Source organism: Artibeus jamaicensis, unplaced genomic scaffold (assembly GCF_021234435.1).
Source record: "Artibeus jamaicensis isolate MK-2021 breed Jamaican fruit bat unplaced genomic scaffold, CSHL_Jam_final contig_465, whole genome shotgun sequence".
Lineage (NCBI taxonomy): Eukaryota > Metazoa > Chordata > Mammalia > Chiroptera > Phyllostomidae > Artibeus > Artibeus jamaicensis.
Genome location: NW_026521843.1, coordinates 40,543,350 through 40,562,140, shown reverse-complemented (window position 1 = coordinate 40,562,140; position 18,791 = coordinate 40,543,350). Strand labels below are relative to the sequence as shown.

The window sequence follows — 18,791 nt, the reverse complement described above, 5'->3', positions numbered from 1 at the left end:
TCTCTCATGCCTCATTTAAACAGTGTTGCATGCAAAGTGTTAACTAAATCTTAGTTATGAACAGTATGACAGCAATCTATTACCTAACTAATAAAATCTCTAATAATCAAAATTGGTAATTGTTGGGAAACGCACGGCCTGGTTTCAGGAGCTGTAACCCCCCCATGTCTAAGGATGAGTGAGCAACCTCCAGAATGTGGAGCCACAGAGACAAAGCTTGTCTCTGGTAGCAAACGCTGCCTCTACTTACTCCCCTGCCCCAATGCATGGTCAGATAGTTGATGATGGGTAAGACTCCTCAGAGGAGGGACAACCTAAGCCAGACACAATCACTTGGGAGGCCATTATGGAAGGAGTCAGGGAACTGCAACAAAAAGGGAGTGATGGGCCCTTGCCCCCTGGCTATTCTGACATAGCCCAGTCCCCAAGTACTCTGGGAGAAGCCCTTCCTGGCTCTAATCCACTTAAGCCTGAAAGCCTGTGATGGGGGAGGTGGTGTAGCCCCTTGGAAGCTAGAGTGGGATCAGGGGTGATTTAGCATAAGAAAGAATTCCTAACAATCCTGTGAAGCCTGCTTTGTTAAGAATGCTTTTAGTTAAATGATAAAGGCCTGGGCAGAAAATGAGTGTGTTTTCCCGAAGTCTTGTAGCCCTTTAACTAATAGCCCCTGACTCAGAAGAAGCCCTAATAGTTCTTTGTATGCTATCTACTGTTTTATCCTTACTGCCTGACAGTGATTAATGAGCTGTACCTATAGTCCTGTGCAAATTAAGCCCAATAAAATCCTGTCTAGGCAAGGGTCAGCGCGCTCTCCCCTTGAGAGAGTTGCCAGGCTGCTCTGAGGCTCTCCCCCTTTGAGGCAGTAGCTGTGCCTTCCCTTTTCCTCCACAGGACTCGGTAGTCCGTGTGAATTTGTCTTATGTCTCATCCATGATGCCGCCGGCGCTGTGAGCCAGTGCACGTGTCAGGTAATTGATTGCAAAAATAACAAACTTCCTAATCTAAATTAAATCCTACGATCCATCATTTCAGTAACATTTGTGCTAACATTCCAAACTCCTTGCTCCTAAATTTCATCATACCCATCTGACAAAACCCCAACTCTGAATGAGCTCAAGAACCCATTTTTGCCCTGCCTGGAGAAAATTTCTGGAGATTGCAATATAAAAAGTTATGTTGGATTTCACTATAAATTTATGATCAGCAATTTCCAATGACCCTAGTAACCTATAATATTTATCTGGAAAATTCACTTTTCTGTTTTCTGAAAGACTTTCAAACCTTCAATACTTCCTCCAAACCTTGAAACTTTCCCTCTTTCCCTGATTCTTAGCAGATGGCTTTACCTTCTACTTGATGGAGAACAGGAAAGGCATTCAGTTGGATTAATGTATCATCAATGAGAAAAATACAATTTTACTAATTCTACAACCACCCTACTCTTCTCTCCTGTAACATTATAGGAGCTTCCCTCCCTCCTGTCTACACAATTACTGCCATTTGTGCTTCAGATCCCACCCTACTCTGCCTCCTCATAGACCTTATACTATCAGCCTTTCCTTACTGGATCCTTTCCGCTGACTTTTAAAAAGTTCTCTCCTATCAAAATAAAACATAAACATAAACAAATACAGATTACTGATCCATTCCCTTCCTTTCTCAAATTTCCCAAAAGAACTGTTCACACTGCCTCCATCTGTTGTTCTTCCACTCACATTTCAGCCCACACTAATCTGACTTCTGGGTCTAGCACATGACCAAAACATCTTCATACCTATGGATTCCAGGTCACCAAAGTCAAAATACATTTATTTCATTATTTTACTTGACCTCTTCGCAGTATTTCTATTGTGGACCACTCTCTCTTGAACACTGCTCCCTTGACTTTTATGACAATGTTCTTTGTTTCTTTCCTATTATTCTGGCTGTTCCTAATTATTCTCCTTTGTAGCCTGATGCTTCTCTATGTAGCCATTAAATATTGGAGTTTCTCCAGGTGCTACTGTAGGCCCTCTGCCCTTATGCTCACCTATACTTGGTGGCTTCAATAATCACTTATTTGCAAGAAGACTTAAAAATTATTATATCCACCCTAATCATTTCTCTGAGAACCCAAACCCATATATTTAACACTTTTTGTCTGGTTATCTTATAGAGCATCTCAAACCCAAAATGTCCAAAACAGAACTTGTGAGCCTCTCTCCAAACCTAATTCCCTTCTGTTGTTTCCTCTTCAGTGAATAATACCACCATAAATCAAGTAGCACAAGCATTAAACTGAGTCATATTCTCCCTATATGACATAATCCATCAATCAGTTTTTATTTCCTAAATACTGAATTCATCCATTCTCTTCATCTCCTCTGCTCTAGTCCAAGTGACCATCATCTTTCTCTGAGACTACTATGATAACTTCCTCCTGGTCCTAATTCTACTGATTATTCCTCAAGTCATTCTCTACACTGCAACTGCTATTTTCAAAAACTGGAAATGAAGGAAAAAACTCAAACATGCCCGAGGAGGTCCTGCCCCTACATGGGCTGACATCTACTTGCCTCTCCAGCTTTGTTTTCAAATATGCATGTTTTTTTGTTTTGTTTTATTTTTTTACATAACAGGCAGAGCTTCTTTCAGTCTCTTACTGTAACCCTTTTGGATTTGCTGTTTTGACTGGAGGGCTCTTTCCCCTCAAATATTCCTACCTACCCTTCAGATCTCAATGAAATGCCAAATCCCTAAGAAGGTAAGATAAGCCTATTATAGACATTTATGAACCTGTAAACTTCTTCAAACATTTCCTTGTATACTTTTTCCCTTTTGATATCATTGCCTGAACTCTAAGCTCCATGAAGACAGAAACTATCTAACTTTATATACTACCCTCTGCCTTGTACAGTGTGTGATACAACTTTGGTGCTTTATAAATACAGGATGGGGCAAAAGGAGATTTACAGTTGTAAGCATGTGGATTACAAAGGGTTTATTCTTGTAGTATTATTTATGAATTATTATGTTATTTTTCCATACGAACAACTATAAACTTACTTTTGCCCCCCTCTATATCTGTTTTATGAATGATGAGGAGGAAGAGATTTAGGTCCCTTTCATCACCCATGAGTTTTAATTACATAACATTTTCAAAAGTGTTAGGGATCAAGGACTCTAAGCTCTAGCAATACTCATGCACTGCACCAAGGTGTATGTGCAAGGATGTTCATTGTAACACTGTAATACCATCAACCCTACATGAATGTATTACCTGTATACTTTAAAAACAAAAAGAGAAAATGATTTAAATAAAATAAAAATTATTAGTGAGCAATGTAACTGCAAAAGGGTAACACTGAGCATTACCCTTGTAAGCTGAGTAGGATCAAACCGAAGAACCTTGTGGTTGCAGCAGGGATAAATTCCAGTGCCCACAGTACTCAGCGAACTTGCTGCAGGAGGATAAACCACTCCTTCTGAATGATACTGACAATGTGAAAATTCTATACAGAGAAAAACCTGAATAAAAGAAATAAATAAAATCAATAATTATTCCCATATTGATATCTTAATGTATACAATATTTAAGTATATCTTAAAAATACTTTACTCAAGATCACGTTGTATGTTTTCTTTACATAAAATGTACAGAAATGGCAAATCTCTAGAGACTAGTAGATTTGTGGTTGCCTGAGGTTAGAGGTAAGATTGGGGAGTGGTAGCAAATGGACACAAGGAATCTTCTTGGGGTGATAGGGTGATGAGGTCATTGGATGGTGGTGAGGTTGCACAACTCTAAATTTACTAAACTGCATACTTAAATGAAGTTTATGGCGTATAATTATGCTGTAATAAAGCTATTAAAAAGCAAAACCAAAACATGTTACTCAAAATTCAGATGAATTAAATTGATCTTGATGTACAACTGATTTCACAATTAGCCAAACACAAAGTTTTCAATGAAAATAATGAAATAAAATTTTGCCTCAATTATTCTTTGACATATTATTAAGGTAAATATTTAGTATTAGTATTAATGAAAACTATGGAGTAACTTTGAATCATTGTTGAAGGAACTTATAAAGATTTAATTATAAAAGTAATAGATTTCAGCCCTTGCTGCTGTAGCTGAGTGGATTGAGCGTGGGCCTGTGAACCAAAGGGTTACTGGTTTGATCCCCAGTCAGGGCACATTTCTGGGTTGTGGGCTAGGTCCCCAGTAGGGGGTGCTTGAGAGGCAATCACACATTGATGTTTCTCTCCCTTTTTATATTCTTCCCTTCTCCTCTAAATATACTAAATAAAATTAAATTTAAAAGCTGAGAGGAATGTAAATTCAGAGACTTGGGAAAACAGGCTTACATTTACTATTCAATCCAGCATCTAACCTACTTCTAGGTTATTACCCAAAAGAAATAAAAACCTCTATTCATATGAAAGTCCATAGGACATGTTTATAGTTGCTTTCTTCATCATGGCCCCAAACTAGAAACACCTACAAAGCCCTACAAAACACCTAGTGAATAAACATTTCAAGTTCATTTTGATAAGTAAAAAAAAATAATAATAATAAAGCTGCACTTAAAAAGTTAAATATGGTATAATTTTATTTGTATGACTTTCTGGAAAAGTCAAAATTATAAAGACATTTAAACATCAGCAGTTGCCAGAGTCTGGGGTGGAGGAAGAAACTGACTGCGAAGGGGCACAAGAAATTTTTAGGGTGATAGAATTGGTCTATGCTTTGACTGTGGTGGTAGTTACATAACTGTATTTGTCAAATGTCAGAAAAGAAATTAATTTTACTGTATAAAGGTGAGTTTTACTGTACATACATTTTACTTCAATAAATCCAATTTTTAAAAATTGTGTGGACATAAGGAGTCTATTGGGTATAAGTCCAATAGAAATCTCACACTGAAGGTTTTAATAAGCAGCTCTTCGTTCCCTCTACTGAAAATCATTACTTGAGAGATGAAAATTACTGGTGGTAGAGAGACATTAGGGATTCACAAAAATTTTTTATGTAGAACACTCTGGATTTATACATAAGACTAATTAGGAATGACTGTGACCTACAATGGTCTATTTATTCTATAAAAGGATTTAGTTTGGGTACCTTAAATAGCAAGCTTTCTTGTGCTTTTACTACAGACTTCATTTATTAAAAAATGAACAAAACCTTTTTTTGAAACACAACTGTTACAACAAGAAGGGCACATATCAGTGGCACCCTATCTACAAAGGCATTTCTAGATTTCTAAAGAAATGTATGGGCTAGCAGAAAAAAAGTTTGGCTGGAAATAACTGAAGGCAATAAGGAGTCAGTATTTTACCATTAAAAAAAAGTATTTGGTCACTTAAAGCCTGTTGGTTTTCTAAAAATTTGGCAAGTCATTCATTGTTTCAACAATGATGATAAAGGGGAAGAAGAAATGTAGTAAGAGAAATTAAGTCAGATGTAAGCAATGTTTATTTAATAGCATCAGTGTTTTTGCCACTAATTTCTTAAAAAGATGTCAGATATCAAAACACATCCAAACATATTAATTAAACAGCACAGATCAAAAGAGCCTGCTCTCAATGTTTGCAAAGCAGGGTATTTTTTACAAACTCACCTGACCACATCTCGAACAAGTTAGCCAGTTGACTGTTCCCCACAAGCGCCAATACACATCTCTCCAAGATTTTAGCTCTTCAAAAAGACTATTCAAATACTCATGAACATCCCAAGTCTTATCTCTAGGGAAAAAGTCTCAACTGTTGTATTATTTTACAAGCAAGCAATATTAACAATTGATTAAAACAAATGTTTTTAAATATACGGCTTATATCCAAGAATTTCCCCCAAATAATGCCTGTGGGATGGACTACATTGAATGGTAGATAAAATTTCATTTTGGAGTCTATTTATTCTTTTTTTCCCCGATGGATAATAGGAAAAGGTACAGAAGGATGAATGCCAAATTATTTTGCTAAGGTACATAAAGGGTTATAAATTAAATACCGTTTGAGTAGACTAATGTTTGGGACTTCAGCAGATGTTGCTTTAGTCTAATTGTACATATTGTATAACAAGATGTACAGTAATAATTGGTGATTCTAAACATTTCATTAATGTGTTATTTATATTATTCTCAAAAGGCAATTTCAGTAATTGAGTAATAATACTAATATACAAATCAGTCTCAGAAATATACATTTTTAAGTTAAGTAAGATAAACTTTAAAAATGGCAAAGGCTTAAAATCCTATTTCCTATAGAATTATGAAACTCAAGTTCCCATTTTTTCCAAGTCCCTTAATCTTTTTCAAACTTTTGCTCTTTGTCCTTAGTTCAACAAATAACAAAATACCCTCATGTTATTACAAACTACACAAGCACACGTTTTAAGTTAAAGACAATTTAAAAAGTGTTATCAATAGCTGGCCTATTGGAAAATACTTTGAGTAAACAAAAATGGATGTTGAAATTACTATCAATTTTTTCACATAGTTACCACTGTCATAATATATATAGAATATATTCATTGTTATTGCTATCAGAGTGGACATTTTTTTGAGTGGACATTCATAAAAGGTGAACCAAGTCTCAAGACAAAAAAGTATAAAATCAAAGGTGCTTACAATAACTAGTAAAGATTGCCTGATTGTTGTAGAGAAAAATGTAACATATTTAAGTCGACTGTACTATATTCACATTAGGTTAAATATGTTTCTCTGTACTTCTGTTTTAATGTTTAAAATATAAAATCTAACATTTGTATTTTTTAATAGAGAAAAAAGAACAAGCACAAAAAAATTAAAATCATTCATAATACTATCACTCAAAGATAACACCATAGTAAACATTTTAGTGAACATGCTTCTAGTTTTGTTTCACAATGTGTTTGTTCTTTTCACTTCTTCCCACTAAAAACTTTATATGTAGGTATATATTCCTTTTTTTAAATATATTTTTTAATTTTATTGATTATGCCATTACATTTGTTCTATTCCCCCCCTTCATTCCCTTCCACCCTGCACACTCCTCCTCCATCATTCCCCCCTTTAGTTCATGAACATGTGTCTCAAGTTCTTTAGACTCTATATTTCCCCTACTATTCTTACCCTATTTTCTATCTACTGTCTATGCCACTTATTTTCTGTACCTTCTCCCCCCTTCTCCTTCTCCCACTCCCCTGTTGCTAACCCTCCACGTGATCTTCATTTCTATTGTTCAATCCTGATCTAGCTGTCCTCTTAATTTGCTTATGTTTTAGGTGTAGTTGTCAATAACTGAGTTTGCTGTTCTTTCACTGTTCATCTTTTTTATCTTCTTTCTCTTAGGTAAGTCCCTTTAACATTTCATATAATAAGGGCTTGGTGATGATGAACTCCTTGAATTTGATCTTATCTGAGAAGCACTTTATCTGTCCTTCCATTCTAAATGAAAACTTTGCTGGATAGAGCAATCTTGGTTGTAGGTCTTTGGTTTTCATGACTTGGAATACCTCTTTCCAGCCCCTTCTTGCCTGTAAGGTCTCTTGAGAAATCCACTGACAGTCTGATGGGAGCTCCTTTGTAGGTGACTGTCCCCTTATCTCTTGCTGCTTCTAGGATTCTCTCCTTCATTTTAATTTTGGCTAATGTAATTCTGATGTGCCTTGGTGTGTTCCTTCTTGGGTCCAACTTCTTTGGTACTCTCTGAGCTTCCTGGATTTCCTGGAAATCTATTTCCTTTGCCAGACTGGGGAAGTTCTCTTTTATTATTTGTTCAAATAAGGTTTCCACTGGTGACTGTTCCTCTTCCCCTTTTGGTACTCCTATAATTTGGATATTGGAGCATTTAAAGATGTCCTGGAGGTTCCTAAGCCTCTCCTCATTTTTTTGAATTCTTGTTTCTTCATATTTTTCTGTTTGGTCATTTTTTTCTTCCTTTCGGTCTGCTCCCTTGATTTGAGTCCCAGTTTCCTTTCCATCACTATTGGTTTCCTGTGCATTACCATTCATTTCAACTAGTTTAGCCTTCATATGTTCCTCTAACTTGTGACTAAAATCAACCAGTTCTGTGAGCATCCTGATGACCAGTGTTTTGAACTGTGCATCTGAAAGTTTGGCTATTTCTTCATCGCTTAGATTTATTGGCTCTGGGGCTCTGAGTTGTTCTTGAGCCATGTTTTGGTCTGTTTGCGCCTGTTATGTATGAGGAGAGGCGCCTTAAGTGTTCACCAGGGCGGGGCCACCCAGGTCGCTGGTTTGTGATGCTGTATGTGGAGGCGGGGTCAGAGAGGGAGCAATGGCGGTCCCCTCTGCTGCCCGGTCCGCCTCACCGCTCGCCCCCGCCTGTTTATCTGAGCGCCCATGTGGGAGCCCGCTGCCCTGTGCTGCTGGGCCTGCGTGATCTGTCTCAATGCTCGCCTCTTCACTGGTTTATCTGAGCGCAAATGCCCGACCAACTGCACACAGCCAGCCACGCCTCTTCCCTGGGTCTGCCCATAGCTAGCCCACACCTGGGATCCACACCCTTGGCTGCCTGCACACCTACCGGTTCAGGGGATCTTTTTTGCCCAACCCGCTCCACTGCTGGCTTCGCCCCTCTCACTGGTTTAGCTGAGTGGTTTACTGTTTTCAGACTCCGTATTGTTCGATTTTCTGTGTGGTTTGGTTGCATTTATTACTGTTAAAACTTTGTTCTTTTTAGATTTGGTTTGCGAGGACGCAAAGTGTTTCCACCTATGCCTCCATCTTGGCAGAAGACCAGTCTATTCCTTTACAACATTATTTTCAAAGGCTGCACATTAAGAATTGATTACAGTATTGTATGGATATATTTTAGTTTGTTTAATCATTTGGGTGTTACCTTTATTTTTTTAAAGGTTTTATTTATTTATTTTTAGAGAGGGGAAGAGAGGGAGAAAGAGAGAGAGAGAAACATCAGTGTGTGGTTGCCTTTCACGTGGTCCCCACTGGGGACCTGGCCTGAAACCCAGGCATGTGCCCTGGCTGGGAATAGAACAGGCGACCCTTTGGTTTGTAGCCTGTGTTCAATCCACCGAGCTATACCAGCCAGGGAGGGTGTTTCCTTTATTACAAGTATAAACAATATAGCAAAAACTGTCCTTATTGTTTTCACAAACCCAATACTATCTCTGTGGGTAAATTCCTAGCAGTAGAATATTATCAGAGAATATGTAAGAGTGAGGTGTGTCTACAAAATATCCAGCCATGGAATATTAAAAACACAGATATTTATTGAAGAAGATATAAGATACAAGAAACACTGTACACAGGAAAATGATGTCTCAGCCCCCTTTGAAGTAGGCACGTTGGGACCCCACACAGTTCTCCCAATTGCCATCAGCTGCCCTGTCACATATTCCTGTCACATTTTCCTGAATCTCAATGATGGTCTGAAATCTCTTCCCTTTCAAAGGAGATTTTAGTTTTGGGAAAAGCCAGAAGTCACAGGATGCCAAATATGGGCTGGAGGGGGGCCAAGTCACCTAGGTGATTTGATGGTTTGCCATAAAACTGCATGAGAGATGATACATATAAGCAGGTGTGTTGTCATGATGAAGCTGCCAATCGTTAGTTACCCACAGCCTTCTGAATTGTCTGAAGTTTCCGCAGAGGAATGTTCAAGCTTAATGCAAAATCTGATGCATATTTGTTGCTCTACTCAGTCATTTTGGATGTGACAGCCACACAGTACACATGCTCACTCAGTGGTGTCTGCTACCCTCACTGACTAGCATAATGAAGTCATCTTTGCTCACACACGCATATTCCAGTCCACTCTCCTTGGCTGCTAGGTTACATCGATGTGGCACAAACCATTCTTGTTATATTAACAATGGCTAGACTTTTTCTGGACAGACTTCATGTATTCTAAAGTTTTTGTTTTCTTAAGACATACCATTTACAACACTTTTCCTCCAACTCAAAATGAGAACTGGTTTTGAACTTAAAGGGGAATGAAAAAGAGCTATGTATTAATGGAATACTGACAAAGTAAGAAGAATAACTAGACTAGGGAAAATTCAATTTTATTATTATTTTTAAATTATGTTATTGATTATGCTATTACAGTTGTCCCAATATTTCTCCCTTTGCCTCCTCCCCCACCACACTCATTCAAGCAAACCACACACCACTGTCCATGTCCGTGGGTCATGCATATGTGTTCTTTGGCTACTCTGTTCTCTATGCTGTACTTTACATCCCCATGACTATTCTGAAACTACCAATTTTTACTTCTTTTTTTTTTTTTTTTTTTTTTTTTTGGTTTTAGAATTCTTTTTTTTTTTTTCCAATTTTTACTTCTTAATTCCTTCACCAATCCCCAATTTTTCACCAATCCCCACTGACCCACCTCTCACCTAGCAACTATCAAACTATTCTCTGGATCTATAATTCTGCTTGTTTGCTAATTTTGGTTTTTAGATTAAATTATTTTAAAGTATATGTTATTGATTATGCTATTATAGTTGTCCAAATTTTCCCTCTTTGCCCCCCTCTGCCTGGCGCCCCCTATCACTCTAAGAAACCACCTCTTAGTTCATGTCCATGTGCCATGCATGTAAGTTCTTTGGCTTCTCCATTTCCTATACTATTCTTAACACCTCCTGTCTATTTTGTACCTACCAATTATGCTTTTTAATCCCTTTAACTTTTTCTCCATTCTCCCCCTTCCTCCTCCCAGCTGATAACCCTCCAAATGATCTCTATACCTATGATTTTGTTCCTGTTCTGGTTGTTTGCTTAGTTTTTTTTTAAAGATTCAGTTGTTGATAGTTGTGAATTTGTTGCCTTCTTATTTTTATTTTTTCAAAATTTTATTTATTTTTAGCAAAAGGGGGAGGGAGGGAGACAGAGAGGAAGAGAAACATTGATGTGCAAGAAATACATTGATCAGTTGCCTCTCACACACTCCCAACTGGGGACCTGGCCCCCAACCCAGGCATGTGCCCTGACTGGGAATTGAGCTGGTTTGCAGGACAGCACTCAATCCACTAAGCCACGCCAGCCAGGGCTAAATTTGTTGTCTTTTTAAAGTTCATAGTTTCAATCTCCTTTTTCTTAAATAAGTCCCTTTAATATTTCATATAATAATGCTTTGGTGATGATGAATTTCTTTAGTTTTTTTTCTTGTCTGGAAAGCTCTTTATCTGACCATCAATTCTAAATGACAGCTTTGTTGGGTAGAGTAATCTTGGTTGTAGGTCCTTGCTTTTCATCACTTTGAGTATTTCTTGCCAATCATTTCTAGCCTGACAAGTTTCTTTCGAGAGATCAGCTGACAGTCTTATGGAAATGCCCTTAAGACTAACTAACTTAAAGACTAACTGACTTAAAGTAGGTAACTAACTTTTTCTCTTGCTGCTTTTAAGATTCTCTCATTGTCTTTAACCTTTTGCATTTTAATTATGATGTGTCTTGGTGTGGGCCTCTTTGGGTTCATATTGTTTGGGATGCTCTGTGCTTCCTGGACTTGCTTGTCTATTTCCTTCACCAAATTAGGGAAGTTTTTTGGTATTATGTTTTCAAATGGGCTTTCGATTTCTTGCTCTCTCTCTCTCCTCTTTCCAGCACCCCCATGATGCGAATGTTGGTCTGCTGGAAGTTGTCCCAGAGGCTCATTACACTACCCTCAGTTTCTGGTGGATTGTTTTTTCTTCTTGCTGTTCTGATTGGGTGTTGTTTATTCAAATGCTGATTTAAAAGCGGAGGCTTGTCCAATGGTAGTGGGTTATCAGAACTCAACTAAAGTTAGTGTCAAATGCTGATGTGATTCTCAGCTTCATCCACTCTACTGTTGTTCCCCTGGAAATTGTTCCTCATTTCAGTGCATCCTTTAATTCTGTTTTTTCTTAATGCTTTCCATGTCCTTTTCAGTGCTGTTGAAGTTCTGTTTGAGTACATCTGCTCTTCCCCTAAGTTCACTGATCATCCTTATAACCAGTGCTTTGAACTCTGTATCTAGTAGATTGCTTGTCTCCATTTTGTTTAGTTCTTTTTCTGGAGTTTTGTTCTATTCTTTCATTTGGATCCTGTTTTTTTTTGTCTCTTCATTTGACAGCTTCCCTATGTATGTTTCTATGTATTAGGTAGAGCTATGACTCCCTGGTTTGGTACAGTGGCCTAATGTGGTAGGTATCACATAGGGTCCAATGGCACAGCCTCCCCTATTACCCAAGCTGGGTAATCGAGGTCACTCACCATGCGGGCTATATACATCTTCCTCTTGTAGTTAAGCCTTGATTGCTGTTGGTAGGTCAATGGGAGAGTTCTACTCAGACCAATCAGCTGCAAGGGTTGCCTATGACCACTGACCACTGACCTCTGATTACTGTGGAGGATCAGCTGTGCAGGGGCCAGTCCACATAGCAGGACTTAGCTCAGTAGGGCTCTGGGGCCTGCTGAGTTCTCCCCAAGAGTGTTTCACTTGTGGAGGTGGTTGAGTAGTAGTGCTCCGATGTAGTGTGTAGCTGTTCACTGAGTGAGCAGGGTCTGGGGTTACCCCAGAGGTGCAAGCTAAGGTCAGCCATTGCTGATGTTCTGTCTGGAAACACCTGGCATAAGCTACAAAGTGAGCTGCAGATGGCTGCTACTTGTGCTGTGCTTGGAGGTGCCCTAGGCAAGGCCAAACTGTGAACCAAGGACAGCTGCTGCTAGTGCTAGGCCTGGAGTCACTTAGCAAGAGGTGTGGGGCTTGCTGAGTCCAGATGCTGCTTGTTTGAGAGATTTACAAAAATCTGAAGCATGAGCCAAGACAAGCCACTTGTATGAAAAAGCCACTGGAAACAGCTTAAGTGGTTCTGAAATTTGGGCTGGGCAAAAATCAGGGAATCACCAGGGTGGGGCAAACAGTGTGAGCCTGGTTAATGGAGTATCACAGATGGTGCCTGCCTGCCAGCTCTGTGTGGGGGAGGGCTCTGAAAAGGAACAATGGCCTCTGCCAGCACTTCTGTCTGGGAGAAAGCTGTCCCCCAGCTCTTGCCCTGATTCCAGACACTTTAGTTCCTCCCTGTATGCCTCTGATACCTTTCAAGCTGCTGCCTCAGTGCTGGAGCCCAGAGAGAGTCAATCTGAATAAGGCTGTGCATGGGCCATTTAAGAAGAATTGCCTGGGAATCCAGAAGTTTCTGTCTTCCACAGCCTCAATACCCACTGGTTTTTACAGCCAGAAGTTATGGGGATTTATATTTCTGGCACTAGAATCCTGGGCTGGGGGCCTGGTATGGAGCTGGGACCCCTTGTTCCCAAAATATCCCTCCTAATTTGTATCCACCATACATTCATGTGGACCAGCCCATTCTGTGTCTCCACCCCTCCTACCAGTCTCAGTGTGGTTTCTTTCTTAATTCTGTAGTTGTAGGACTTCCATTCAGCTCAATTTCTGGCAGTTCTGAATAATGGTTGTTTTATAGTTTAGCTGTAATTTTTGTGGTTGTGTGAGGGTGAGCCATGTTTACCCAGACTGTCATCTTAGCTTTCCCCAGAAAATTCCGTTTTAAAGATCATTTTCCCTACCGAAATTCACTTGAAAGTAAACCTGGTTCTCTTGTCAAATTCAACAGAACATTTATATAAAATCTTAGTGTAACAAAATAATTTTAATGGTATCGATCAGAATGTCTTTCGAGATAAATGTATGACCATTTTTACTCTTCGAAAACTTAAAAGTTTACTGATATTTACCCTATTAATAAAACAAAGCCTTTAAAACAACTTTGTTTTGAAAGTAGCATCTTTCTAAATCAAAACTGGATCACATGCAGAAAATATATCCTATTGCTTATAGTAGTCATGCTTCTATAAATACACTAGTAATTTATACTTGAAAAGCTGTATTTTTTCACTATACCTTATGTGAATGTACACAATATTTCCATGTTGATCCACATTGATTTTTCCAGGAATGCAAGGAATTCTTCTTTCTGTTTCTTTAGTTAAAAGTTTCTTACACAAACAGCACCTACAACAAAAAGAGATTTAAAAATACAAAAAAAAATTTTAATGTAGTAAAATGAAAAAATTTAGCTGCATCATATAGTCTACCAGGGAAAAACTTATTATCATACCTGTACAATGTTGCTGCATTATTCCGAGAATCTGGATTCAAGTATTCAGGATCAAATAATCTCTCAATCTTCTTACAAAACAGTTTACTATTAACAACAAATGACCAACAAATTAATTTTTCATATTACTTTACTAAAGTTACTCACTAGCATTGGAAACAAATACTGATCTATCTGCAAATATAGAAAATAGGATTAATAAATCCTTAGATTTATTAATTCTTTTTGGGAATGTATAACACAGTTTTAGTGTTCTAAGTAAATAAACCTCTTAATGACAACTAATTGATCAAGAATCTATTTTCACAAGAAAAATAAGACTGAGATATTACCTCTCTTTTAGTCCTTTGTTACTGGAATATTCAAGAATGAAGATTTTGGAAATTTAACAATTCTGGGTCTACCAATAACTCAGTATGTAATCTTTAGCAACTTAATCTCTCTTAACTTTGTTTTGTCATTCATAAAATGGGGTTAATAATTCTAAATTCATAAGTTTTTAGGAGGGTTAAATGAGATAATTAAAAAAAACCAGACCGAGCATTAAGCATTCAATGAATATTAATACTTTATTTTCATGCATAAAATGACTAAACTTCAAATCTTCTAATTAACTCTAATTAAACTAATTGTGATTAATTCCAAGTGTACCATCCTGTCTCCATTTTCCCCTCACAAAACATCTGCTATTAAAGGCCACATCCACCTGGCTGGTGTAGCTCAGTGGACTGAGTGCGGGCCTGCGAACCAGACAATCGCGGTTCAATTCCCAGTCAGGCACATGCCTTGGTTGCAGGCAGGTTCACTGCAGGCCAGTTCCCAGCAGCGGACGCACGAGAGGCAACCATACATTGATGTTTCTCTCCCTCTCTCCTTCCCTTCCCCTCTACAGATAAATAAATAAAATCTTTAAAAAAAAAAAAAAAAAGGCCAGATCCAGATTTAGGGCACTGGTCCCATTTTTAAGTATTTAGCTCTTGGATAATTCCCCTACCTCATTTCCCTTAAGGACTAAAACTCTTGGATCACCCTCTACATGATCAATTCTTCCTACTCTCATGAATCATCTTGATCAGCAAATAAACATAATCTAATATTTCTTACCTTAGGAAAAAATCCTTTATTGAGCCTACCTATCCCTAATAGCTACTACTAAATTTCCCAGCAATGGTTCAGAGCAAAACATCTGGAAAAAAGTCACCTAAATCCAACTGTCCTCATTTCTGGTCACATTTCTGTCCTCATCTCACTCTATATGGTGGCAGCATTCTACTCATTTGATCACTTAATTACTTCCTCCTGTATGAAACCCTCTTTCCTTCAACCACTGGCTCCTTCTTTTCAGACCCGTCACTGGTGACACTCCTCTGTTGAACCTCTAAATTTTGATAGTCTTTACCAATACTCTTGCTAACAATTATAAAATTAAATAACTAAAAACAGATTTACAACAGAACCCAAAAATTAAATGCCCAAGAATAAATGTAATAAGAAGTGAAAAATATCTTTCCACTGAAAATCATAAAACATTGCTAAAATAAATGAAGGGTTGTACCATGTTCATGGACTGGATGACTCAATATTACTAAGATACCCAATTTTCACAAACTACGGCCTCAATATTAACCCTAAATTATTCTGGCAGTTGAGTAAGTGTGTGCACAAGAGCAAGAAAAATGGGTAGGCTAATTATAAAATATATAAGGAAATGCAAGAAATCTAAAATAGCTAAGACAGTAATATCGAAGAAAGAAAAAGCTGCAGAATTCAGATACCAAAAAATATAAAGCTACCACAACTAAGACAGTGTGATACTGATAAAATTATCGACAAAGAAACCAACGGAACAAAATGGAGAACTCAGAAACAGGGACTTCTTGCCAAGATGGAAGTGTAGATAGACACACTGTGACTCCTCACACAACCAAAAGGACAACAAATTTAAAAACAAGAAAACCAGAACTGACAGAAAATGGAACTGTATGAAAGTCTGACAACCAAGGAATTAAAGAAGAAACATTCATCCAGAGCAGTAGGAGCAAAGATGGGTAGCTGGGTGGAAAGGACTTGAGGCAAGGTGGTGGCTGGCAGACCAGGGAGGTGGCAGTTGATGGACTGGGCGGTCCCACATTTGCATGCAGATTAACTGAAAGGAACAACTCAGGAGCAAGGCAGACTATGCAATCCAGGGTTCCAGCGCAGGGAAATAAAGCCTGAAAACCTGACTGAAAAAACCTGTGTGGGTTGAGGCAGCAGAGGGAGAAACTTCCATCCTCACAGGAGAGTTTGTTGGAGAGATTCACAGGGTCCTAGAATGAACACAAACCCACCCTCCCGGGAATCAGTACCAGAAAGGCCCACTTTGCTTGTGGGTAGCAGGGGAAGTTGACTGAAAGCCATAAAAGAACTGAACAAGCGGCACTGTTCCCTCTCAGACTGTCCCCCACCTACAGTGCCACAACACAGAGACAGGGGTTGCCCAGCCCTGGTGAATATCTAAGGCTCTGCCCTTTACTAAGTAACAGGCTATCAGAGTCAAAAAAGAAAAGAAAAGCCCAAATGAAAGTTCAAAGCTCCAGAAAAAAATACAACTAACTGATGAAGAGATAGCCAACTTATCAGATGCAGAGTTGAAAACACTGGTACTCAGGATGCTCAAAGAATTGGTTGAGTATGGTCACAAAATAGAGGAAAAGGTGAAGGCTATGAAAAGTGAAATAAAGGAAAATGTACAGGGAATCAACAATGACTGGAAGGAAACTGGGACTCAAATCAATAGTTTGCACTAGAAGGAAGAAATAAACAGTCAATCAGAACAGAATGAAGAAACAAGAATTCAAAAAAATGAGGAGAGGCTTAGGAACCTCCAGGACAACTTTAAACCATCCAACACCCAAATCATAGGGGTGCCAGAAGAGGAGGAAGTAATAGAAAACTAAAAAAAGAAAAGATTTTATTTATTTATTTATTTTTAGAGAGAGGAAGGGTTTTTAGAGAGAGAGAGGGAGGGAGAAAGAAAGAGAGAGGAACATAAATGTGTGGTTGCCTCTCATGTACCCCCCACAGGGGATCTGGCCTGCAACCCAGGAATGTGCCCTGACTGGAAATAGAACCAGCGATGCTTTGGTCTGCATGCCTGGGCTCAATCCACCCAGTCACACCAGCCAGGGGAAATAAAAAACTTAATTAAAAAAATAATGAAGGAGAACTTCCCTAATCTGGCAAAGGCAATAGACTTCCAGGAAGTCTGGGAAGCTCAGAGTCCCAAACAAGTTGGACCCAAGGAGGAACACACCAAGGCACCTCATATTTACATTACCCAAGATTAAATATAAGGAAATAATCTTTTTTTTCAAAAGATTTTATTTATTTACCTTTAGAGGGGAAGAGAAGGAGAGAAATATCAGTGTATGGTTGCCTTTTGTGTGTCCCCTGCTGGGAACTGGGCTGCAACCCAGGCATGTGCCATGACTGGGAATCAAACCGTGGTTGCTTGGTTCCCAGGTCCGTGCTCAATCCACTGAGCTACACCAGCCAGGGCCTAGGAGAGAATCTTAAAAGCAGCAAGAGGAGACAATCATCTACAAAGGGGTTCCCATTAGACAATCAGCTGATTTCTCAAAAGAAACCTTACAGGCAAGAAGGAACTGGAAAGAAGTGTTCCAAGTCATGAAAGGCAAGGACCTACATCCAAGATTACTCTATCCAGCCAAGCCATCACTTAGAATAGAAGGGCAGATAAAGTGCTTCCCAGATAAGGTCAAGTTAAAGAAGTTCATCACCACCAAGCCCTTATTATATGAAATGTGAAAGGGACTTAATCTAAGAAAAAGAATATACAAACTCTGAACAGTAAAATGACAACAAACTAACAACTATCAATAACTGAACCTAAAAAAAATCCAACAAACTAAGCACACAACTAGAACAGGAACAGAATCCCAGAAATGGAGATCACATAAAGGTTATCAGCAGGGGAGGGAGAGAAAGGGGGGAAAGTTACAGGAAATAAGTAGCATAGATGGTAGGTAGAAAATAGGGGGAGGTTAAGAGTAGTATAAGAAATGCAGAAGCCAAAGAACTTATATGTACAACCCATGCACATGAGCTAAGGCAGGAGGGGGGATACGGGTGGGAGGGGGTAAGCAGGGCAGAGGGAAATAAAGGGGGGAGAATGGGACAACTGTAATAGCATAATTAATAAAACATATTTTTAAAAAGAAAAAATAAATATAATTCATTGAAAAAATAAAAATAAAAATCTCACATATATACTCACTTGCAATTCCATGGAGACAGGAGGGTTTGCTAGGAAATCTCATCCCGTCCCATGTTTTCAAATCTCATCTACTCTTAAATTTCTATTTTAAGGCCTGCCCTCTTACCTGAACTTCAGACTTGTACATTTAACTCTCTACCTGATATCCTACCTGATGTTTAAAAGTACATTAAATATATTAAAGTTTTAACATGATCCAAAACCAACTCTTGATTCCCCTCACCTCAATCTTTCCACTCTCTGTAAATGACACTACTGATTAGTTGCTCAACCTGAAAACCTGGTAATTGCCCTAGCATGTTCTCTCTTCCTACACCATTACATTTGAAACACCTGTCAACTCCTTTTTTAAAATTGTATTTTATTTATTATGCTATTACAGGAATCTTGATTTTTGCCCTTTTATCCCTACTCCACCCTGTGTCCCCTACCCCCTCAGGCAATCCCCCCACCACCACT

General features: G+C 38.6%; 1 protein-coding gene across 7 annotated transcripts in view; it reads right to left on the bottom strand.

Annotated features, from left to right (window-relative positions):
• Positions 1–18,791, bottom strand: part of SANBR (SANT and BTB domain regulator of CSR) — a 61,648-nt gene that overhangs the window by 19,851 nt on the left and 23,006 nt on the right. For all 7 annotated transcript variants that reach the window (XR_008392010.1, XR_008392011.1, XM_053667137.1 and 4 more), the window contains 4 exons: positions 14,054–14,140; positions 13,837–13,947; positions 5,607–5,730; positions 3,355–3,507 (listed from right to left, as the gene is read on the bottom strand). Coding sequence is in view for 5 of the 7 variants with exons in the window: in XM_053667137.1 (XP_053523112.1) it covers positions 3,355–3,507; positions 5,607–5,730; positions 13,837–13,947; positions 14,054–14,140 (475 nt within the window). In the remaining 2 variants the exon portion in view is untranslated. The remainder of the gene's footprint in view (positions 1–3,354; positions 3,508–5,606; positions 5,731–13,836; positions 13,948–14,053; positions 14,141–18,791) is intronic.